Genomic DNA, 24774 nt, shown 5'->3' with positions numbered 1-24774 from the left:
TAGCTGTGAGCATTTCAGAAGAAAGATTCAGCACTTTTCAAAACTCTGTTGTGTGAATAATAGATTCAAACCTAAGCGGGCACCAGTGTCCCCATAATGCTTTATGCCTCCTGAATGTTATTAAATGTTAAAATCCCTGATTGTCAAACAAACAGCTTAAAGCTGTTTACACTCTCTTTGTTTACTCTTCATGTTTTATTCATATCTTCTTTTAAGGATCTGCATGGACAGAATTACATTAAATCCGATCTTCAGAACACAGGATAATGTATTGTGCTAAACAAATATTATGAAGGAGAAACAAAGGCTGAATTTGGAATTCCCAAAATGTTTTTATTGAATATTATAAAGATTTGGACTAATAAGTAAAAACGTTGTGACTCAGATTTTGAAATGTTAATAAAATAGAAGATGCATCTTTTATTAAAGAAGCTTATTTTAACAAAAGCCGGATGTGTTTATCTGCATTCAAAGCCATCTTTTTTATACACTATTTTTATATTTGGATGAAGCAATTTCCAACTTAACCCTTAAATAAGCTCCTGCATTCACCCTGTAGTTATTTTAATGTGATATTTGAGTTCTCCATTTCCCTGTAATAAAATGTGCCTGTACGTGTTTCCAGCAGGTCTTTGTGTTATATCTAACAGTAGAAGGTTAGTTTCTGCTGTAATTCAAACCAGGAAATGTTACAGTGCAGATAATAATGGTGCTAACTTGACTCAGCAGGTGACTTGCTGCGCCTGATCTGAACGGGACTCTTCGCTGAACCACGCTGAGCTTTCCCCTTCATCACCCGGCACTCTGTGGAGAGAAAAGAAATCAAAATTTTCCAGTGAGAAATTTTACATCTGTTTTCTAAAAATATGAGAGTAATGTTGAGAGAGAGGTAAAAGAGCAAAAACATCTTTGGAAAAAAAAAAATCTTCCCATAAAAGGGGTGTGGCTGATTTGATTGGCAGGTGTTTGCCAGGAGGCTAAAAGTCTGCCCCCTGCTCCACATCTTTGTCTATTTCTATCTTAGTCTATGTCAGTAGAAAGTTAGGTTGAGTCAGCATTTTCAGTATGAAAAATAAAATGCTTCAGAAATCAAAGGGTGGTGATGCCACTGTGACCATATCTATGTTTAATACGGTCTGTGTGAGAAACAAGACAACGCAGCACGAGCAAGAATCCATCAAGGAACAGGGATTGAGCCGGAGAGGTCCTAAAATCCATACTCTACAAAAATATCAGGATGTCTCTTGTGTCAGTTTAAGCACATGTGTTGAAATGTTTGTTGAAAGCCAAAGAAGAAAACGCCTTTCTTGTTATGTCCTGGACTACATTTCAATCTGAAGCTGTCCATATCAACTTAACTTATTCTCTGATAAAATACGACTTTTTTCACATTAAAATTCGACTGGCGCTCAGATATTTAAATCTAGACAATGTGCAGCCTTTATCAAATGAAAGATGTGAGTTAACATGTTCTGAGGAACAGAAATGGTTGTATTTAATACCCGTCACAGACTGCAGATTGTCTAAAGTCTGTTTTCATAGTCCTTGATTTACTTCCTGTTTTTCCTGTTGTTTGTAAATTTATGTTAATGCAGCGTGCAGTTATAGATCTAACAGGAATGTATGCATTATATTCTGGGTCATTGTATTAATCAGGCTAGACAGACTCCAGACATCACTACTCCTCCCTCCACATCTCCCCCCTCTGTTTGTACTGCGAGGCTCTCTCCTCCTCTGTCTCCCCCCTCCTTCCCTCCTCTCTTCCACTTTTGATGCTAATTATACTATCTGTCCTCCCTCCGTCTCATGGGATCACACCACGTCTGTCTTCTCTCTCTTAACCTTCACACACTGGTGGATACGGACGCACATTCACACACTATTGTTTGCAAGGTGTGCCACTGTGTCTCTGACAAAGCTGCAGACTGGCAGCTTGTCGAGTCGACTCAGGGCTCTGAATAGCCCTCAGTCTCTCAGCAAACAGATTCCCTCCTCTGATGCTGTCGCCGCATAAACAAGAACTGCAGGTATGAGTGCTTCTCTGTCTGCACGTCCATCGGCAGTGTCTTGTGTTTAACATAAGTAGTGGGAAAAATAACCACGAGGGATTTAAATCTATTTTGGTAGTTCTAGCAAACCAAGCTTTAAAGGTAGTTTGTTACTGCGAGGGAGGAAGGAAAGAATAAACATTTTCATGTATCATCTCCAGCAAATAAAACGAAATGATTTAAGTTTTTTTTGGACAAGCTTTTCTCTTACTTTAACAAATATCGAGTCTAAACTTCTTAAAAACATATCATAGGTAACGATGATAAGTTATGGTTGTGAGGAGAAGGGTCTGAAAAGTAATCTTGAATCAATCATAAAGAATTTTCAGACTTTTCTGAGAAAACTAATTGACAAAACATAATCATGTTTTATGCAACAAAAGCTTTCTCACACTGTGAAGTGGGAGTATCTCATCAAAATTATCTTCTGTTTTTTGTTAAGATAAAAAAAAAAGAAAAACCTGCCAACATGCCAGCTCAGTATCCCTGACATTACCACTGTGACAGGATAATATGTAACATATAAAAGATGGGAAATGTGGGTGTTTTTGGTTAGGGATGGGTATCGAATTAGGTGCTTTTATAGGTACCAACCAAATTCTGTCAAAAGTACAGAGTACCCATTCACGTAAAATCAAAAGGTACCATGTTTAGGTACCTAAATGCATCTTAAGCTGCGCCTTTTGTGGCGTTTCCACTGACTTATCCCGGGACAGATCCCCAAATAACTGAGACGAGCCGTCCCACTTTTTGGGACCCTTTTGTATGGGTGCCAGACTGAACCGATCCGATCTCGGTAGGTGGAGCTACAACACTGCAGACCGTTGATTGGTCAAAAGAATCGTCACTACTGCGACAGCAGCTGCATTTCTCCTGGCGGCACACAGACTTCTCTGAAACAAAGCTCGATTGCACTTTGTATCAAAGAGCTACATGCCAATCACAAAGAGGACGAAATGCTGCATGTCTTCCATCTGTGCTCTTTGTTTACTGTATCATGTTTTTCTTCTTAGTTGGATTTATTAGCGGGGTAAACTGCTACGGCATCACGCTATTGTTTAACAGCTGCGGCTTTCGACATCTGGCTTACACGCTGCCTACCACGAGAGGGCACAGTTTGCTGTGGAAACGCAAACAGGATCAGGCTTAACTGTACCAAACCGTCCCAAATCGTACTGAACCGAACCTGACTGCTTGTTGGAAGCGCGGCTTTTGTGACTGTGAGGGACTGGAAGAGTGGGTAATTTTCAATGCTGGACATGAACACAGCATTGCAAGGTTATATATTAAAGAACAAATATGTTAAATTGAAAACATAAATATATATACTTCATTACTAAACAAATTATTACGTTTTATCGCATCAACACAAAAAAGTACCGAAAATAGGTACCGTTGAGTACCGGTACCGATTGCCAGGTACCAGGCATTGGTACCGTATTGTTTCAAATGTGAAAGGTACCCATCCCTAGTTTTGGTGTGGAAATACAGGTGCCTTTTACACTATCAGGGGCACAGAAAATAACCAAGGAGACTAAAATCCACTTTGTCAATCACCTTTGAGCTTGTTTTGGTGGAATTAACAGTGAGTGGAGGAGAAAGGACAAATAATTTCCAGCCCAAACAGAAAATTGTGTTTCCCAACTCCTTTAAACTCATCTTATTTTTATTATCAGTCATCTCTGAAAAATAATAAGACCTTTACAGAGCAGGATCTCCTCATTAGTCATGCAGACTGTACAGTGTGTTGTCATACTGTACTGTCAGAGCGATCTATCACAGACCGAGCTCCTCCTCTGATTCACTGAGACCAACTCACTGATGTCCTGATGCCATTTTACTTTGCTTATCATGTACTGATTCAAACAATTTACTTTGGCTTCCAGAGGGGGGAGTATATTAAAAAGAAAGAACCCAGATCATTATAAATGAACAGGCTTCTCCATCCTACGAAAATTTGATAAGAAACTGAGGGGAGGAGAGGGCATGAAGGGAACATTAAGACAGATTCAGCCTGTATCAAAACTGTACTCAGATTAAAAGACATACATTTGATCCTGAAAGGTTTGAGGAGGTAGCATTAGGTGGATATAGGTTGTTAAAAATGAGGTTTCCATGTCTGCGGGGAGCAGAAAGACTCTGAGAGAGGATTGGTTTTTACATTTTTCACCCCCATTTCCCAGCAGTATCAGCACGAACAGATCAGCTGACCTAAACCCGTCACCAGACAGATTAATGGTTCTTCTTCCTCTCTACCTTTTTCTATCCCTGCTGCCCAGTGCTGATAACAGACTTTCCTCTCTGACTCGCTCTTTATTCTGGCCAATAGCTTGTATTATGTTCACTCCATAGGGACATTTTCATGTTATAGTCACACAGCATGTTACATCTGAACTACTCAAATGTAATGATTTACAGCAGGAGTAAAGAAGCTTAGGATTTGTTTTTAACTGTGCTGAAAACATTCTTATATTTCCGTATCAAATCATATCAACCTCTTTTTGTTTTCATGAAACGACTAAATGGGATTCAAGAGTAGAGAGAGAAAGACTGCTTAATGGAGCAAGGAATAGAACAGAATGTGAACAGAAACAGCAAAACCCTGAAAATGTGTCAGTGAATCGAATGAATTTAATTTTACCTTCAAATATATTTAAACGCTGATCCACTGTTCATCATCATGTTAGCAGTCTAGCATCTAAAACCTACTTCAAATTTAAATTCAATTATGCTAACAAAAAAAAAAAACACTCCTTGTGTAAGTCTCACCATTATCATCCAAAGAGAAGTCATCCTGGGCGTAGCGGAATTTTTCAGGTCCACAAGCGATGAAGACATCATCATCACCAAAGAAATCCTGAAGGCAGGTAACCTGTGAGACAACAGAACAGTAAAACTTAAAACCCCAAACAATCTGTCACCAACACATCAAATGATGTCAAAAATAGACTTAAGAGTCTACAGCCATGCTAGCTACTCCAAGAAGCTGCTTTAGCACTTCAGTCCTTGGTGCTAGCTGCTAGCCTAACAGCTTCAGTGTCTTCAGTACGCTAAGAAATCATGCTGTAACAATCGTTCTCACATGCTAACAATTACTTTTAGGCAATAAGTAACTAAGAAAGCTAATTTTTTAGATGGTGAGTTGTCTGTTTGAACATGTGTGAATACTATGTTATAGCTGTTGAAATATTTCAAACAGGGCAGAAATCATAGGACGACTTACAAATACATATTGCCAAGTAGCTAGTGTGCTGATTACATCTGTTTTTTTTTTTTTTTAAGTTGATGCATTTAATGCACTTAAAATAAATACAGAACCTTGACAACTTTGTGACTGAATTTTCCAGCCAATGCTACTGCACCCAACTTTTTTATAGACACCAAAGCTGTTGAGCAGGTTTCCAAAGTGACGATTCTTGGTGTTTAAATCGATTGACTCCAATATGGGAAAGGCTATCTCAGAGAAATGTTCTGGATTTGTCCTGCCTTTTTTCATGACGGATGTTGTGGGGTCACTTGTTCTGTCACACAAAGAGTACTGCCCACTTATCTGGTCAAATGCTGCAGAAAACATCTAAAAGAACTTCAAATTGTACAGAATCAAGCAGTCAGATTAGCTCTCGGCTATTACTTTCACACTTATGTGCTGGAGATGTATAAATGACAGTCTTGGCTAACAGTTGAGGCTGAATTACATTCACATCTTCTGTCATTCAAGCAAAATGTTAAATTGTACAAGACACCATCTCCTTTCATACTAAACAGGCACTGACCATCTGGTTTTACCATAGACTGTAAACAGAGTGGACAGTGTGGCTCCGCCATTAATCGTTGTACAGTTTTGGAGCCAAAATACCCCCATCACAGGCGCAGCCATTGTAGCAGTTTGCAGCCAGAGTCTGCGCAGTAGAGACGATGAGGGATTCTGGGAGAATCTGAGTGGAACTGGGTGACAAAAATAATAATTATTTTTTTATTTCAAGAGTTTAAACACTTCTTGACTCTACCTCCCAATATATTTTACAATCCCCGAAAAAATACATGAGGACTGCAGCTGTCAATCATCGTTAAACGTTACGTAAAACCTCGTTTTTAACCTTGTATAATTAATGAAAACGAAACTTTTCAGAAAAAAAGAGGACTTGGAAACAAGACAGCCAAATGATATCTTCAAATCACCACAACAACTGGACGTAAGAAACATTTCTAAGACGTGTAATAATTTTTTTAAGTTTGACCACAGCCCGTCTGGAATGGATGGAAAGCCGGATTCTTTAACCTATACTGCAGCCAGTCACCAGGGGGAGCAGTTTTTGTGGAGCCCTCACTTCGAACCGAGCAAGTGGACGTCCATTTTTTTTTACAGTCTATGGGTTTTACCTAGTCCACAAACAAACTGCACGATGTGAACAAGTCACTCAGACAAAGTGACCAATTTTTCATTGATGAAATACATTTACTGTTTTGATCTTCTGGATTATAAAATTTGGTCCCATGTGTTTTTTTTTGTTTGTTTGTTTGTTTTCATGACTTCAATTGATTATACTACTTACTGATTCTTATTTTAATTTAGTATTTTTCTTTTTTTTTTCATTTTATACACTTGACTTCTACTGCATATTTGTTTTAATAAGTGAGTTGTCTTTTAAGGCTGTTTTGTCGGGTGGATGCCAGGAAGACTAGTATGTACTTTATAAAGCTAAAAGAGATCCGAATAAAGAATCACTGAAAAGAGACATTTGTGTTGTTATCAATCATTTACTAATGAAGATAATGTAAATGTTATCCATACAGACACAGCAGCATGATGAAATTTAAGTGTAACTCACTCAGATTTAAAGACTGGTTATGTTTCATTTATCAAATAAGGTCGACACAGTAAACATTTCACACGCTAAAAGAGTGAATGTAAGGGATTTTTCTGTCATCCAGCCAGATGATTAACCAGCCTGAGGAGCTAGCAGGCCATTTTTGTGTTGTGCTTGTCATGTTAACATGCCTTTAGCTGCAGTAGCTGCATGTAACAAAACACACAAACACAAAGGGTGAAAAAGGCCAAACAAAGAGTATAATGTTTCACCTTTGCAGTAATGTTTAAGTGAATGAACTTCCTTCCCCAGGGTCTTTTCACATTACAGCAGCTGTTGACACAATATGGCCTCAGTAGACAGATGTCTGAGGGACACACCTTCTCCTTTCGCTCTCCATTATATAAACCTTGTTACCAGCTCAGGCACGCCCATTGAAGCCTCTCAAATTAAAGCACTTCTCCCCCTTGGTTTTTTTTTTGGTGGGGATGAGATAACATAAGTAAGATAATCTCAGTCATTTCCAGTTTGTCTGTCAGCACCAATAGAATTCTATTCTTTCTCACTTGAATTATTGGATCAAGACCTATCATCTGATTAAACTGTTCCATAAAAGACTCGAGCCAAATCAAGTGTAGTCAGTTTGATTTATACAGAGAAAAATAAAGCCAGTTTATCCCAGGCTACTGTAGCAGGATGGAAGTCTCTCTAGAAAACAGCAGTTTTTTTTTTCCTCTAAGAAATTAAAGACCCTCTGCTGTGGTGTCTGAGAGGTCCATGGCTTGAAAGTTTACCCCATGTTGGGAAGTTTGCCAGAATAGTCAAGATGCATCATGGTTTCCTTTGTGATACGCATCCAAACTATGAGCTGCAGATAATTTGGGATCACTGCACCCCAGCAGCTGCCATGTTGGTTCTCCGTCCTGCTAGACAAGCTAAAAGTGTGCGGTGGTGACTCGCTGGCGAGGCATCCAACAGCTGTACCCTCTCTCCGAGTACCACAAGATTCCCCGGATACAGGCCTGGCAGATCCCTGCTGGAAGACAAAGATGGTGCTTTGACTCCAGGGATCTGAAAATGATTGGTTTTCAGCCACGGTTAACACACACACAGCAATCTTTTTTTTCTGTGTCCATTATCAGGAGATTAGAAGCATGTTGCTCTCAGTAGGTTAAACTGTTGTGTGCAACAAGGGCACCTGACAGTTAATCATAAGATGGAGGCATTAGAAGTCTTGTTTCCCTAAGGGCAGCAGAGAGGAGTAGGAAATGGAAAATGGACTCGATTGGGGCGGAAGTTTGAAGGCTGGTCCATGTTTTAATAGGTTTAGGAACAGAGCAGATTAAAGGGATAAAGTGTTTATCCTACGGACCGTGAGTTTAATCTCCTCTAACAGAACCTCAGTTTGTAATGAAGACTATGTCTTCTCTGCAGGTGTCTGACAGACAGGACTAGCTTTTTTCATGACAGGCAGTCTGTCACTCATCTACCCAAGAGAAGATGCAATTTTAATGTATCTCCTGCAGAGAAAAACATTTCAACTCAGGCAGAAAAGACAGGACTCTTATGTTGCCATGACCTTAGCTGTTTCAGAGAGCACCCATCCTCCCAGAGAGTCCATAGCCAAAACACTGAGTCCCTCTAAGCAGTCGGACTAATCCTATTGCTAACAGGGGTCACTTAAGATCCACACAATCTAGAGTTACCACGCAGGTCTGTACATTTTGTGCCAAACATCCAATTAATTTCCCAGTCCGCCCTCTTTTTCTTCTTGTTACACACAATGATTTTTATTCATTTTTATCACAGTGAATCTTGGTTCTACATTTGTCTGTAGTTGTTTGAAACACAGCTGAAAGCCACTCTGTCAGAGTTTGATCAGATCAAATGTGAAATGTCAGAGTCTCTTTGAAACCAGGCAGCAACGAGCCAGCTTGAAAACATTTGGATGCTGGTTTTTAAAGGGCATCCAACGGCATCATCCAGATCCGCCTGGCAACAAGACATTCAACGTCAAGATGACCCAAACCCTGTCATACTGTGTATACTTAGTATGTGGTCACTCTGAGGGAGGTGGGAGGGGCTCCCTGAAAAACTGGCTCCTTCCAGACTCCAGGTGCCCACCACTCTCTGCCCCACCAAGCCCATCCCTAATCTCTGCCTCACCAGCTGTCAGGACCACACAACCCCCCCCCAAAAAAAACCACCAACACCACCAGCAGCTACGCAGGGATCCACCAACTACAACAACTGAATTATTTAGAGTTTCTTTAACCCAGCTCCAGCCAATCATGCCCCAGGTTATCATTGGGTCATCACATTAAAGTGGTAAACACAGAAATTGAGCATTTTGTAGTTCTGGACTCCCTGCTGAGGAGAGTGAAGCAGACGTTTAGTCCAATTAATGTAGGTTCCCTCTACAAAGCAAATTAAATTCAATATTGGCTCTGAAAAACAGAAAATGTCTCTGATTTCACTCAGATATTAGCAACCGAAGTTTGAAACAGTATCAGTTTTTATCATGCAAGAATAATCTTTACAACTAGTTTTTTGTCCAAAATATAGACTTTAACAGTCTTGTTCATAGGCCACTTATTTTAACCCCAAGTCTGTTGTTCATTTAATTAGGGCTGCAACGATTAGTCGACATAATCGACTACGTCGACGAAAAAAATTCATCGACGCAAATTTTAATAGTCGACGCGTCGTATTATTGTTTTTATTGTTGTTGTCGTATGGTGAAATCAAATACCAGGGGGTAATACTCATTTGTAACTTCAGTTCACACCATGAGGTGCTGTGTTATTGGATACTTTTATGGGAAAAGATCACTAAGTTCATACCTGAGGAATATTGATGAGGAAAAATCTCCACTTCCAGAGAGCGCTGCGCGCTAATGGAGGCTCTGACGGAGCCTGACAACTCCCGGAGTTTAGCGTCTGATAACGTGATCTAGAGAGTCTCCTTCACTCTCTGTTACAGACAGTTCCCCTAACTTTAGAAAAGAGAGGACATTTATTACTCTCAAGCTCACACTGCAGCGGTAACACTCAGCGGGAGGAGGAGGGGCGGAGTGTGCATGAGCGAAGTGGAAGTAGCGCATGTAGGGAAACGAAACTTAACGTGTTGTTATGGAGAGCTGGGAGAGATTCAGACGGGATCACACAAAGAGCAAAGCAAGCCCCAATGAGCAAATAAACATTTGAAAACGAGCCCAAAGTCACTAATAAGCGGTCTGTCCAACACTGCGTACAACAACTTAATTTCCCTGTTACCTGCTTCATTCAGTTTGAGATTTAGCCTATTTATTTTTTGTATAGCCTAGTACTTATATTTTTTCACGTCATCATGAATGAAATAAAGACAAACAAACGTGACACAGGGCTGACCAATCAGAGGTGAGAACCTAACTCTGGGTAAATGCAGTAAAAATGCAAAACACAGGTTGAATTATAAAGGTCTGAACCTTTTAAAGGCCAAATTAGGTTGAAACTCAAAATAATCGTGATTAATCGACTAATCGAAAAAATAATTGATAGATTAGTCGACACTAAAAATAATCGTTAGTTGCAGCCCTACATTTAATACAAAAAAACAGTGTCCAAAGCCCCTTAAGGTAGCTTAGTCAGCAGTTACAATAGCTTTTATTTTTGTTTGAAGCAACAAGAAACTTCCCCTCCATCTTTTGTCTCCTACAAGCAGCTGCTTGTCTTCAGCTCATCCTTCCAGCATCTCAGTCAGAGTTACCATGAATGCAGAAGTGATTCCTCTCCACTATCGGTCTCATCTCTGACTCTGCACAGCCACGTTAATTGATCTCTGTGCTAAAGCTATTTAATGATGTGGCTGTTTTCACTCTCGGCTATTATTCATGATCTGATTGGCTGAAAGGATTACCACTGACATTAATGAGTCAGCACATGGCCGGTCAGAGAAATCGAATATAACCAATTGTGCTAATCTGATGTGAGATTATCTTCGATGAATTTGACAGTTTCCTTTCTTTAAGAAAAACAAAGGAAAGAGTAGGCCTATATAAAATAAAGACTGATGAAGTAAAATGAAAGTTAAACCTGGTAAAAATTCATAAAATACCTTATTGTTCAGCTAAGAATAAGAAGGAAAGAAGGAAGAATACAGAAGATGAAAAAGGGAAAGAGCACCTTGCTTTGCAGCCCATGGGAACCCTCCTACACGGTTTCCTTCACTGTAGGCAAACAGACCTGATCAATATCTGCTCCTCTGCACTGAGCTGAATATTCCTCCAAAACACAGAGTCTCCATTTTGTCCAATTCGACTGAGGGTTTCACAAACAATACAAGATAGAAAAGGAAGCTGTCAGGACTAAAAAAAAACTGCGTCAGGGTGTCTGCATTTGTATCGGATGCTCAGTTAAAGCTCCGGTGTGGAGATTCATCAGAAAATCAACAAAAACTGAATTAATACTGACGCCTGTGGATATTCAAAAGCCATGAGCAAAAAGAGACTGATGATGGAGTGTTTATCGAACAGGTGGTTATGTAAATTAAAATCCCGTCAAAACACCAATCAGCTCCTGACTGAGGTCTTCTGACAAATTTAGAGAAAGAAAATATAAAAGACAGCATCTGATCATCAGAAACAGTTTTTAGTAATACCCCCTGGACAGCCATGTCCGCACACTGCCTTTTGACCCGTGTCTGACCTTGATGCTCTGGCCCAGTGTCGGTTTCCAAGGTGCTCTGGATGCATTTGGAGCACAGATGAGCCACTTAGGCAGGGATATATCTGCACAGTCATGGGGAGCAGCTGGTGCACAATGTTGTTTTAACCCCACCCCTCCCCAACCTCGAGGAAGCAGCATTTCCATTTGCCTGACTGATGTGGCCCTAGCATTATTAAATCGTGCTTCCTCCTTTTCTGTACCCCCTCAGGTCATGCTCACTTGTTGATGTGGTACCAGGGGGTGGGGGGTGTGAGGGGATCTGAGCACAGAGGATACACTCAGACTACCATGTTTCCTTGAAATGCTCTATCACAGGGGGACCACGCCCCTCTGTCAGCCTGACTGTCTGCCACGCTCAACGCTGAGACGGTGTGAGTGGGGGGTGTGTGTGGGTGAACTGTGGCTGCAGTGAGCTGTGTTGAAGGCTGAGGAGCAGAGAGCAAGCAGGTAAGATGCTGTGTAAAGAGCACACTCAGCGTATTACAATCATTGTCACACACTGAATCCATCACGGCAGAGCTTATTGCCATGACAACTGCTTCTGCAGCGTGGCAAAGAGCAGGCGGACTGTGAGAGCACTGATAACGCAGGAAAAAGCAGGATTTTCTTCCTCATTATAGATGTATTTTAGTCGTTAAGAAGCACTGAACCTATGCCTGTTCGTGGATCCTTTTTTTGCAAATTACTCCTCATAGAGAGTTTTAACTTTTAAAGGAAACTGGAATCTTTTGTTCTCCCACAATAACAGTGTGACCTTGTGCCTGAAGCAAACACTTCTTTGCTTTTGTGGCTCCAAAAAACACCCCTTATGCTGCCTCTGATCTCACCCAGGTCAGTATCCTGCACACTTAAATCCACTAAATCTCTGCAGAGTCATGGTGACGGCTCATACGGATAAATCACACATCACCTTCAACATATTCCACAAATGTTTTTTTTAGATGAAGCATAAATTTAGGTGAAAATCTCTAAAAAGAACTGAATCTCACATGCAAATCAGGACTATTCTCCTCTACAGACACCTCCGGCAGAAAGGAATGAATACAAAATGGCTGCCAGCAATTAAATAAAGCCCCTCTAATTTAATGCAGACTATAGAAGCAGTCAAGGCAAATCAAGATTTTTTTAACACACTGGGAGTAATTATTACCCATCTGCTAAAAACAAAATGATCCTAATTTGCTCTTAAATGTCTCCCGAATCTACTGGCCCCACCCTTCCTGATTAAAGTGAAAAGCAGCATTTGAGGGGAAAATGGGAGTGATTTTGTTCATTATGCTGACAAAAGAGAGGAGGGCAGGCCACCTTTTATTTCCTAGGCAGTACTACAGGAAAAGGTGAAATCAAGATTGAAAAAAAAAACATAAAGAAGATAGAACGAAAGATAGAAACGAAGGCTCTGAACTAATAAACACAGATATTTCTCTGAGATTTTCAACCATGATGGATATTACAGGAAAAAAAACCCTGACATGTCATTTTTGAATCACAGCCTTGCATTGATAGTAAACTCTCACACCCACTACATGCAGGATGTGGTTTCTGACAGACCGGTCCACACCAGCTGGGCTCTCTTTGTGCCTGGGATGTGGTCTCCTAGCAACCATTCCTAGCAGCTATCTATCGCAAAGGAATGGTAAGAGGAGGATCGGTGCAGAGTCAGGGAGGGAGGGGCAGGCACTGCATCAATACTGCTTCTACCATATCACCTCCACCACGCAGCAGCTGCAGTGTGCCGGCACACAAAGACGCTGCAATAATGTGTGCAGCGATTACAGTGTGCAGTGCAATGCATGCTGGGGGTCCCTGGCGTCTGCCACCCACAGACACTAATCATGAAATAATTCATCTTTATCTCCAGTGGTGACAACATAATCAATATTCTACGATTGGAGAGGCTCCCATATGGTGAATATCAAACTACTTTTGTGGTTTTCATCTTTAAACATGCACAGACAGAAAAACCATTATCATCAAAGAAAAGGAACCAAAACCCAACCACAGCATATAGTTTAGAAACTGTGTATAAATGCATTAAATAGATAATGATATCCAAACATCTTCGTAAGAGTTTCTGTAGAAAAACTGGTCTAAGACCTGGGGCAGCCAGACTGCACCCTTGGGAGACAGCATTAAAATCAAATCCCCTCATCCATCATCTCAGTGCCCCTCCCCTCCTCCAAGACTCATCTGATTCAGGGTGTATTAATACAGAGGAAACAAATTCAGAAGTACAACACCAAAGGAGCTCTGCAGGGCGCAATCCTCGGCCCATTCGTAATGAATAATACAAGAAAAAAACGTCCCCACAGGAGAATTATCCAACATTTAAACACATCAAAAGAAGACTGAGGAACAGATGTCCGTGTTCATACCCACACATGCTTCCACGCTGGCTCCTCATCTCCGCCTCTGCTAATTAAACTGTGATTCACATGAGTGAAGACACACAGGTATCTGATCCAGACGCACAGCTACAGGTGGTAGATTTGCAATAATCAGCAAAAAGGATGTTCAGTGTTTGTGTTCGTTTGGAAGGTCCAATGATGCAACTATGGTCACAAGATCACTCCCAGCTGCACTAAAGACAAATCTTAAAAGGCCCCACAATATTTTTATTTTAAAAAGCAGTAGATGGTCTACCTCACAGACCTTTCCACAGGCTTATAGTTGACTCTGCATGGTTTTACCTAAATATTGCTCCAACAAAACATGAACTCATGAATTAAACATTTGTCCCTTCAGCTTTACTTATTTACAGAGAAAACAGGGTCTCCCCCAGGGAGTGACATTTGGCCAAAGAGAAGCATGTGGTCAGCTTTGGTATGGATCAACTGATTAGCAACGCCACTTTGGTGACTTTGTATTGGTTAAATTAACAGCTGTGTCCCAATCAATTCTCCAGATCACTTCTGTGCAGTACTTTATTTATTTGTATGTAAAATAAATAATAAAATAATGTCACAGGAGCCATGTTTGACTGATGACTTTCATTTAAATAGAATCTGAATTTAACGATCATACAAGTTTAAAATGGTAGCATGTTTTGAGGCCTTTTTAAATGTAAGCCTGCAATTTGCAGCTAGACTGGTGATCATGGAATATCTACAGGAGATAGTCTGCTTTACAGAAATAAGACTTATGGGTTTGTCCACCGAGGGCAACAAAATCTACTGGACACAAACACAGCACTGCAAGGTTATATGTTGAAATATGAATTTTTAAAATTGAAAAATGTTGAAATTTTACTATTGAAAAAATTGATATCTATTTACAACATAAACACACAAAAGTACTGGAAATTGGTATCGCTAAGTGCCAACACCGTATATGGTACCATATTGTTTCGGATGTGAAAGGTACCCATCCCTACCCACAGAAGAGTTTAAAATTCAGCAGCATGGCTAACATTGTAGCTTTACAAACTAGAGTCTCCCCTTTCCAGAGGTCAACAATGGCTAAGTTAAAAATGAAAAGTTGGGTTGTGAGAAAAGAAAGTTTCACGCTTTCATATAAAAATAAAATAAAGATCTAATGTAAGCACATTAACAGGAGATTTTACTGCCCATGGCCAGTCACTACAAACACAACTTTGTTTTCTTCTTCTATCCTTAAGTCTATTCAGCTACAAGAGTTGGAGGGTCTCTTTATAGCACACCTGAGAATGGTCAGTGTTATTACAGACATTTGTCTTACATGATACAAACCAAGAAACACCCATGGACAACTTGAACAAACTTGACTAACAAGCGTTTGGAAAACGCTTTGATGACTGGAAGAGCTGTACAACTTTGTACAACTACAAAGATTAGGGCTCTCAAGGTCAGATTGCATTCATAATCTATAGTGTTTTTGTTGAAACTAGTTTCTTAAAGTATTAATCCAAAGACTTTTCTGGACTTGTATTTTCTCTGTTCCATCAAACTCTAAAGAGAACCATCCCTAACAGAGCCGCAATGATCAAACACGACAATAGAGGGCTTGGCCTTTTGTACACAACCATAAAGACAGAACATCCCAGGACTTTAAAGCTTTTCAATGACCAATGAACGCAGAAATACCGCTGGCCTAAAAAACTCTTCAACAAAAGCTGGTGGGCAGGATCCTACTGACCTGAACCACAAGACAGGAGAGTATGCTGGCTGACACATAAAGACGGCGTACAATGAAACTGGTTGTGCACACAGGTTGCTCTCATGGCTGTTGGAGGTTCTCATGGATCAGCTGTGTCATCACTGACTGAGAGGAGAAGGACAAAGACATCTGTGTCTTTTTTTACATTTCTAAATAAATAAGTCTATTTCCTGCTTTACTTTGATCCTGATACCTGCCTGGATGTGGTCAGACACACAAATGGTGGACTTGCTCCAAACCTGACCACAAATTTTCCTGTTGTGGGGCTATGTTTGAATACAGTTCTGTTGCTCCTGTATTCCACAAAACCATGTCCACTAAACAAATGGAGACAGTCAAAGCAACTGCCAGCTCAGTATTTCAGCAGGGTGAGAGGATTCCATGGAAAGAGACGTACCTGTTTGCCATCCAGTGTATAGATCCGTTTGACGACTCCGCTCTCCAGTTTGATGGCCTCTGTGATGTCGGTGAGCACCTGCTCAAAGGAGTGTGCTGTTTTCTTATTGAGCAAGACGCGCACGGCCTTGCGAGGCTTCACACCGCTGCGCATCACCGTCACTAGCTTGGGTCGAACAAAGTCCTTGGTCTCTCTGGGCTCGCCGGCAGCCTTAGCAGCTAAGGATTGCATGTTCTTCTGGCTTGCTGAGGCCTTTACATTCACAGACCAGTTGGGGTTGACATTCTTTGTGTAGTCGACCTTCTTATAGAAGTTTTCTGATGCACAGACGTAGCTTTCCCCTGGGGGGGCAAAAAAAGAATTGATACTCAGTTGTAACATCTGAGAGTCCCAAAGGCGCCAAGGAGGAAACATTTAAACAAGCAAAACTTAAACATAAACCTTTGATTTCTTTTACAACAGACATTATTTCACAAATAAAACCTTATGACTTGGTTAAGTAGCAGGACTGGTTTCGGTGCTTTCATTGTTGTAAAATGTTTACTGCAAGGCCCTGAGTAACGAGATCATTTCTAGAGACATGTTATCTGGTTTTTTTGAAACTGTATTTTTTGATCATGGAATGACAAACCAAAAACCACACTGTATCACAAATATTTTAGACATCTAGGGATTGGATTTATAAACACTACGAAACTACAATATCTAGCTAGTAATGATGGGGAATTGGTGTTTTATTCCTGAATTCAAAGGACATTGGTGGTTTAAAGTGATGTGTTATTAATGTAAGTCTTTGTCTAAGAGTTTAAACTTCAAGGTCCCCCCATGACTGAATGGATCAGTCCTGCAATACCTGTGTTTCAGCTCACACCAAGTGCATGACTGCAGAAACACATCTTCACTGATTAAAGATTGATTCTGTTTTGAGTTTGAAGCATGTATCACTTAGCTTGGTTTGACTTACATTAAAACAACTTTCCCTCAGGGAGACAGAAATAAACTGACTGAGCTCCCTGTTGAACATCTACACAGAGAAAATCTTTTACTATTACTCAAATAAGTCGAAGCGTTAAACTATTCTACAGCCGCCTAGCAAATGTACATATCCTAAATTGGCTCATCTTCCCACCAATCCTCAAATTAGTTTTTCATTTTTATCATAATCGACCCCCCGGTCTTTACAGCAGATTGTGCTGCCCAGCCCCAGACAGGGAGATAATTTAAAGTAAAGACTGAATGCAGCAGGGTGGAGAGGAGGGAGGAAGGGAAAGGGAAATTTTGACAAAGGGGGAATCCAGAAGGCAACAATTAGGCCAAATGTGGAGAAATTATGGCAAAGACAAAGACACAAAATGGGATTAAACAGTGCAGAGGAGATGGAGAAATTAATTATATCCCACAAGAGGAAGCACAATGAAATGCCCCCCACCCACCCACAGTGCTGACTGTGCTGCCCCTTCTTTACAGTACCCACACACGTGTAGAATAGCACAAAGACGCTCCTATCTTTACCAAGCAGCTCAAGGAGCAGTGATGGGGATCTCTTTTTGACAAAAACTTCAGCTGCAGTTTACCTTACCCACTTTAATTCATCCCACGTTTGTTGAATAATCTCATGAAAAGCCCAGAGTTCAAGCAGGACTCAAACTGGGTCCAAACCAAGGTCACCATCATTGTCAAAAAACATTTCTACTTTATTTGAACATTACTCACATCCCCTCCTTGATAAAAGCTTTGTACTGCGCCAAGTTTCACTGAAAAATCAATCTCCTCACTGTGTCACACATGGCCAATGTTACCCGGTGCCAAGCAAAGACTTCATTCATTTAGTGGAAGAAGAAAAAAAAAAGTCCTCATAATCTTTGGCCACTTTTACAACATGAATACGACAGCACATACAACACTTCTGATTAGCTTTCTGATGCCAAATGCTGACTGCAGCAGACACAACAGGCATGGTGGCAGCTGCTCATGAAGCTGTTCATCAATCCAACAACCCCAGCTCTCAGACAGAAAGACAAATTAATCAGCAACAAACTAAGTCATATGAAATACCTTGACTGCTGAGTTAAACTACATATTAACATGCTGAAAATTGTGTTTCTTAAAAAGGATTTCCTCCCCCAGATGCTGATGGAGATGTTTGACAGTAAAGGGCTCCCAAATAGCTGTAGATTTCTTTAAAGAAGTAGATGCTATTGTTGTCTATTAAGAGAGCATTTATTCTGCCAAGCTGCAGCAAGCTGACTTCACAGCTCCGTCCAAACCTTTTGAGGGGTCAGAGTCTTAAAACATAAAAAATTGGGACTTAGAAGTCCTAAGAGCAAGATTGAAGACCTACTTTCAGGCTACTCTCAGGACAGACTAATAAATTAAAGCACAATGAGCCTTTTATTTTCAAACATCTCCACTATGTTCAGGCAAACAACTCCATTGCCTTTGAAGAATTGACTCTTGCATTTAACAGCATTAAAAAAGTGTACAGCATGCAGCGAGTTAAGAGAAGTGGACACTGTCCCAAGTTACCCCTTAGATTAGAAGTCAAAACACATCCCATGAAGAGATTATACTTCTCTAGACTAAAAAGATAAGACTTGTAATCTCAGAACTGGAAATGTTGTGACCTGGTTGATCTCATCACAGCAGTTGAACTGGGGGACACAGAAAAGTAAGAAGGGCTTGGTGCGTCCTGGTGTTAAATCTTCTTACCTTCCTCTAGCTCATCCAGAGCACAGATTTTGCGAGACCCATCTACAGTGAAGATGAAACGGACCCCCTGCGGCAGGTTGATGTGGTCAGAGAGCGAACGTGTGAGGTCAGCAAGGAGCGAGTCAAAGGTGCGAAACCGGTCGTTGGCCACAGCATACACAATGCCCTTGAAGTAGCGGTCCCCATTGCGATAGAAGCGCACCTTTTTGGCCTTCTTCTCACTGGTGAGGGCCTGCAGAGTACGTGTGCGGTAGAAGCTGCAGTGGGCACTGTGGGTAGGGCTGGGAAGTCCATTCATGCGCCCGCCTCGAGGGGTACGAGATGTCTTGTCTCGCTCATCAAAATGTCCAAAGTCTAGCTCCATGACGACTGACAGTGATGGTTGTGACTGATGTGTGGTAGTGGTGACCAGCTCCGGAGAGTCTAGGAACGAAAAGAAAACAATGTGTAATCTATGATGAAGTCCATTGGTGCATATTGCTTAACTGCAGAGCTGAAGAACAATTTACAAAAGCACTGATATCACAACAACAGCACTTGAAATGAACACCCTGCAAAACTGTGCAGAACCATTGCCTTGTTACAGAAATACACTGGGTATAATTTGTTTTAAAAGACAAACATAAACAAGCATAAAATCACCCAATTAACGTATGTGCTAGGTTTGCATGCTGAGTTTAATCTGCAGTTTAGTATTATTGTAGTGATAAGATGGCTAAAAAGTTCTGCAAGTTTTTTTCCATTTCATTTTCTCCACTGAAACAAAGACAATCCAAACTTTGGTTCAAAATCCATTTTGCGGTCTAAATGTTGAATCTGATTTTGGTCTCCCGTCTCTGATCACAGACAATACTAAATATGAATAAAAAATGAAATGTGTTGTTTTCATGCCATTTGAAAAGCAGGATACTTCTAACCTCTCCGATTTGGTCATGGGAATTGACTTGTGTAAATCTACAATGATGTAATGGTATCGTCTGCATGCAAGAGAACAATGAAGCAACCACTAATCGTTTTTAGTGAGAAAGAAAAACTGGTTTGATGGTCATTGCTCAAACAAATCATGACCACTTCAAAGATCAATCTGTGTGTGTATATGTGGGTTCATGATTAAACTTGTAAAGCCTGGACTGCTTTTGTGATGAACATGTTTGTACTTCAACACAGTGTTTTTATTAAGGAACTCACAAAGTCAACACTGGCTATTTATCTTACAGATGATCAAATTGGTCTTGTACTTCCTGCTGATATATTATCCTTTGGTCATGAGAGATTTTATACAAAAATATACAATAAGATAAACCTTTGGCTGTGTTTTCTAAAACATTGATCGAAATGTAGGGTAGGGTAAGGGATTCAGTGATGTGGGTTCTTGGAATTGGATGTGTGCACAGAGATGGGATTAAGATGACTGAATGTATGGTGCATGATAATACGGTTTTTCTAATTAACACTAAGGCCAGGATACATTAGCCCCATACAACTGTGGGAAAAAAATCTTTCATGAACTAAAGCAATGTTCTTGCTAGGAGCACGTTGTAATCCAGTGTCTCATCTACTTAGGCTGTATTTATCAGAGTGCACATATGATGGGTCTCCATCTCTTCCTCTGTACTCCACCTGCATACACCTGTGAACAGTTGTCTCATTTGACCAGATGAATTATTGTGTGGCATGTGGCCACCTTTTAAATGTTAGAAAGAAAGAAAGAAAGAAAGAAAGAAAGAAAGAAAGAAAGAAAGAAAGAAAGAAAGAAAGAAATTAAGAGATTGAAATAATCATTGACAAACTGTTTGGTAACTAGTTAAGCACTGGTCCAGACTAGTGTTTCTCAAGCCCAGCTCAAGGACACACAACAACCTCCTTCTGACATACAACAACAACAATCTGAAATTTGTCGTTAAATGGTGTTTGATCACTACTGTTACAGTGCATTGCCAGCCCCAGCAATTCTGATGCACTGGGTCATAAAATGCACATGTTCCCAATAAGAAAGGTGTAGCAAAGACTTTTTCCAACAATTCATGTGCATCCCCTTTGGGTCCACTTTTGGGTCCCATTCTGGAAAAATTGAAACCAAGGGTCTCGACGCCTGACCTGGTTGGAACCCAATTTCTGTTGGATAATCTAAAACATTATAAAAATTACAAAAACATTAAAAGTATCATAAGGGTATCATAAATATTTTAAGTGTTGGAATTAGATGTTTCACTTTGTATTTTCTTATTTCATAGTTTGCTCTGAGTTTGTGGATTATGATTTTATGCTGAAGATAGTCTTGTTTGTGGTTGCTCTATGCTGCCAGCACAGCCCTGTCCACATGGATACACTCACAGTAACGAAGAGAAACAGGTAAGCTAAACTCATATCTCAGCTGTCAAAGTCTTAAGAAGTGTAACACGTTAATCTACATGAAACATAATGGGCAGAAAAACTGTTCCTGTTTGTGAGAACATTTGTCATTACACGTGTCTACCAGTTCCAGCTTTTACTACATTACAACTGGCCTTGAAACAGGAGGAATAGTAGAGTCATACAAAGTGAAACTCTGTTTCCTACTTTTTTTTTTTTTTTTCAAAATAGCCATGATTTGAATGTCCAAAGAGATGCAGTCCTTCCTGCTCCTTAGAATTTATGCAAACGATGCATCTGTTCAGCTAATAAACAATACACCACTTATACTACGTGGATGGACTGGCCAAAGGCTGGACCTGCTTTTCCATCCAAAGACTGGTCGCTTCTTCTTCACCTCCTACCACATGACCACAACTCTGCCCAAAAAAGCCCCAAAGCTCCATGAACCATATCTTTTAACACTGATGGAAACCCATAAAACAACCACACTCACCCACACAAGAGAGTGAGCTATCTGTATCCTGCTAGAAGCCCTGTTCCACAGATGTTCTTCAATATTATTTCTAAACATAGTGCTGCTGCTGCTGAAGACTGATCATAATCTTATCTTCTGTTGACCAGTGGAGTAGTACGTTAATGAAAAGTAAAGCCTTTAAAACCACCAAACAAGAATCCCCTTAGCGTACAGGCCTTTGCAAAATTGAATGTGAGGTTTCTTGTCTTCAAACACATCCTATATGAGTGGCTCAGGAACATCAGACCTTCAAGTTATGGTTTTCTCAATGAGACAACCTGATTTTTACAGCTCCTTTGGTGACTAAAAATGGCTGTGTTGCTCCATTTTGTTAAAACTTTCAACCATTCACCAAATGAGAAGAGCTCCCATGTTGGGATCGCTGATAATTCAGTATCATAATGCAACAAAGTGGAATCATGATTCGTATTTTATCAAATTATTTCTTAAGTTAAAAATGCTTGGTTATTTTAGGAAGTTCTGAACAAAGAAAAGTTTATTTTTTATTTTTCTCTCACTTTGGTTATGCAATGATTTAAAGCAAGATAGTCCATGAATTATATAAAAACTATTAGATAGATGGATGGATGGATGGATGGATGGATGGATGGATGGATGGATGGATGGATGCAAAATGTTGACATCACCATGGTCCCAGCTTTTACACTGTCCAGAGAGCTGCTTTTCTGCATTATGCTTAAAAGCAAACCTGTATATATTGTTTTAAGACTCTTTGTCAAACATTTAAAAACAATCACTTAGAGATGATTTTGAGTGATTGATTAATTGATGAAAAAAAGGTCATTATGCAGCACAGCATTTCAGCATTTAATGATAATCACCCTAGAGCCGCTTTCATCCTTGTCATCCAATACATGTAAAAGCAATAAACGAACAATGTCTCATTCTGCTCACAGCTTTAATTACTCACTTGACCACTTTGCTATCCTTCATTGTCCTCCATGCTTTAACGCCCTCATGGTGCACACACACAGTACAGTAGGAGGGCCACATTGACAAACAGATGCCATTTAAATGAAACAGAAAGACACATGCTGCCGCCACCCATCCATGTGGCGAATCCCCTGCTAACCCCTGGCTGTGCTGCTGACTGGGGTTTTTATGACATACACACACACACACACACAGACCAGACACACGCTCACATACTGCTAGGGGTGGGACTTGAGTGGGATGGGTGCTCCTCAGCTGACAAAGGCCAGGTTTCAAGCCCATCTGCCGCACTAATGGGCAGAGCTAACAGTGACCCTTCCCCAGTAGAGCTTCATCTAGGACAGTCCATTGTCTCAAACAGGGGGCCTGCCTCCAGAGTGACATCACCATTTACTGCTCCTGATTTTGCTGCTGCAGCCCCAGAAAGTAGATCTCCTCATAGCTTGCCCTCTCTTTTTGGACCCTGGAAGAACATTTCAGGATGTCCTCTAGCTTTACATTATGATTACATCTCTTAATGGTTGATCAATTCACTGCAGACTTTACCAGTCCCTGGATTCAAGCCCCACCAGAGACCAGGGACAAAATAAAAGCCTGTTCTGACCATTAAGCAGCACTGCAGTAACATTTTACACTATCATTGATATTTCTAGCTGGTTCTGTGTTCCTGTCTGAGCCACCCACACAACAGCCCAGTGACTAAACACTCCTTACAAACCAACACCAGTCTGACCACCAGGCATCTTTATCAAAGCTCCTCTAAACCCAGAAAACAGCCATTTCACGCAGTGATACCACATTCACAAAATGAAAAAAAAGTTTCATGAAGCAACACACTGACTCATTATTCCCATTTCTGATGAATGAGTGCAGCCACATGGCAGAGAACAGCGGCAGAAAATCCAAGTTTTTCTTGAGGAAGAATAGAGGGCTTGGTGTGCACACCTACTCACGATCCACCTGCTCAAATCTGAAGACCTGATAATATTTCTTTCAGAACATAAAAACTAGAATGTCACCTCCACTTGAGCACTCCTGAAGAAAGCCACGCTCATTTCAATCCTCATACAGTCAATAAAGTATGTGGTTAATCCCACCTAGAGGCAGACTCACCTGCGTTGCTGCTTGCGGAGTGAAGGGAGTGTGTGTGCGAGGGGGAGTGTAAGTGAATGTGTGAGTCGATGCTGCAGGATAGCGGCACGCCGTCTCTCTCCTCGCCTTTGTCTGCTTCAGTCTGAGAGCCGAGCCGCTGCCTTCCCTCGCTGGAGGAGCCACTGGGTCCTAAAGCCAACGAACACCGGACCCGCCCACTGCGCGTGGAGAGACTGGAGATACCAGCAGTTAGCGTGGGGCTGGGGTGGAGGTGACATCACCCGCACCATAAGGTGTAAAACAGGACAGTAAATGGTAAATGAGGGTTAGGTAATTAGTGAAAAATGTCAGAGCCTATATTGAAAATCCTAAATTAAGCCAAACCCTGTGTGTCAAAATCTGTAGTTCTCACAGAGGCGTTCAGAGACTGACCCCAAGACCAAGAAGATCCCTATCAGCAACCTCATACTGCCACCATTGTCCTCTGATGAATTGCACAGGAAGCTTGCAGTTTATCGTAGCATTATAATTCTGTATAAGATTCAAATAAATTTCAAGTAGGCCTGTTTCTCAGACTGTGAAGAGACTTGGAGAAACTGCATCATATTTTATCGTAACAAATTAAAATATTAGCATTCAACTATCATTATCTGGCAGTTAACTTGGCCTTCTTCAGATTCAAACACAGTCAAACCAACAGAAAGTGTTTAAACACTAATTTTTCAAGTTAGCCAATATATTTTTTCACTCATATGTATGACCCATTGTCTTCTTATTTCCCTTTGACAGGGTCTTTACACTTGGAACACTACCAGCAACTTGTAACAGAATTTATTTCAGTTCAGTAGTGCTGGTGCTTTTGACCCTAAACATGATGAGGGATGACAAGGCCCTAAAGTGGAAATAGATATGTTAAGAGCCTAAAAAAGCAGTTTGGGTCCTTATGGCTGTATTCACTATTTATGGTTTTTAAAAGTGTTGTGCTTTTCCCAGGATAAAGACTCAGTTCCTCTTGAGCACCATAATCCAATATCCTCAGAGTGTGACTCTTGCCAAG

At 40.7% G+C, this 24774-nt stretch overlaps 1 protein-coding gene across 1 annotated transcript in view; it reads right to left on the bottom strand.

Annotated features, from left to right (window-relative positions):
- The window catches only part of LOC141791572 (neuronal migration protein doublecortin-like), a 29898-nt gene extending 6000 nt beyond the window's left edge, over positions 1 to 23898 (bottom strand). The window contains exons 1-5 of the mRNA XM_074672138.1: positions 23739 to 23898; positions 18803 to 19225; positions 16094 to 16434; positions 4818 to 4920; positions 718 to 804 (exon numbers count right to left, since the gene is read on the bottom strand). Of these exons, the coding sequence (XP_074528239.1) occupies positions 718 to 804; positions 4818 to 4920; positions 16094 to 16434; positions 18803 to 19166 (895 nt within the window). The 5' untranslated portion in view covers positions 19167 to 19225; positions 23739 to 23898. The remainder of the gene's footprint in view (positions 1 to 717; positions 805 to 4817; positions 4921 to 16093; positions 16435 to 18802; positions 19226 to 23738) is intronic.
- Positions 23899 to 24774: the final 876 nt, after the last annotated feature.

This window comes from Halichoeres trimaculatus, unplaced genomic scaffold (assembly GCF_033239565.1).
Source record: "Halichoeres trimaculatus isolate MK-OKI-2021-1 unplaced genomic scaffold, fHalTri1.1 fHalTri1_scaffold_6, whole genome shotgun sequence".
NCBI lineage: Eukaryota > Metazoa > Chordata > Actinopteri > Labriformes > Labridae > Halichoeres > Halichoeres trimaculatus.
The sequence above is the reverse complement of the archived record's forward strand: the minus strand, read 5'-3'. Positions and strand labels throughout refer to the sequence as shown.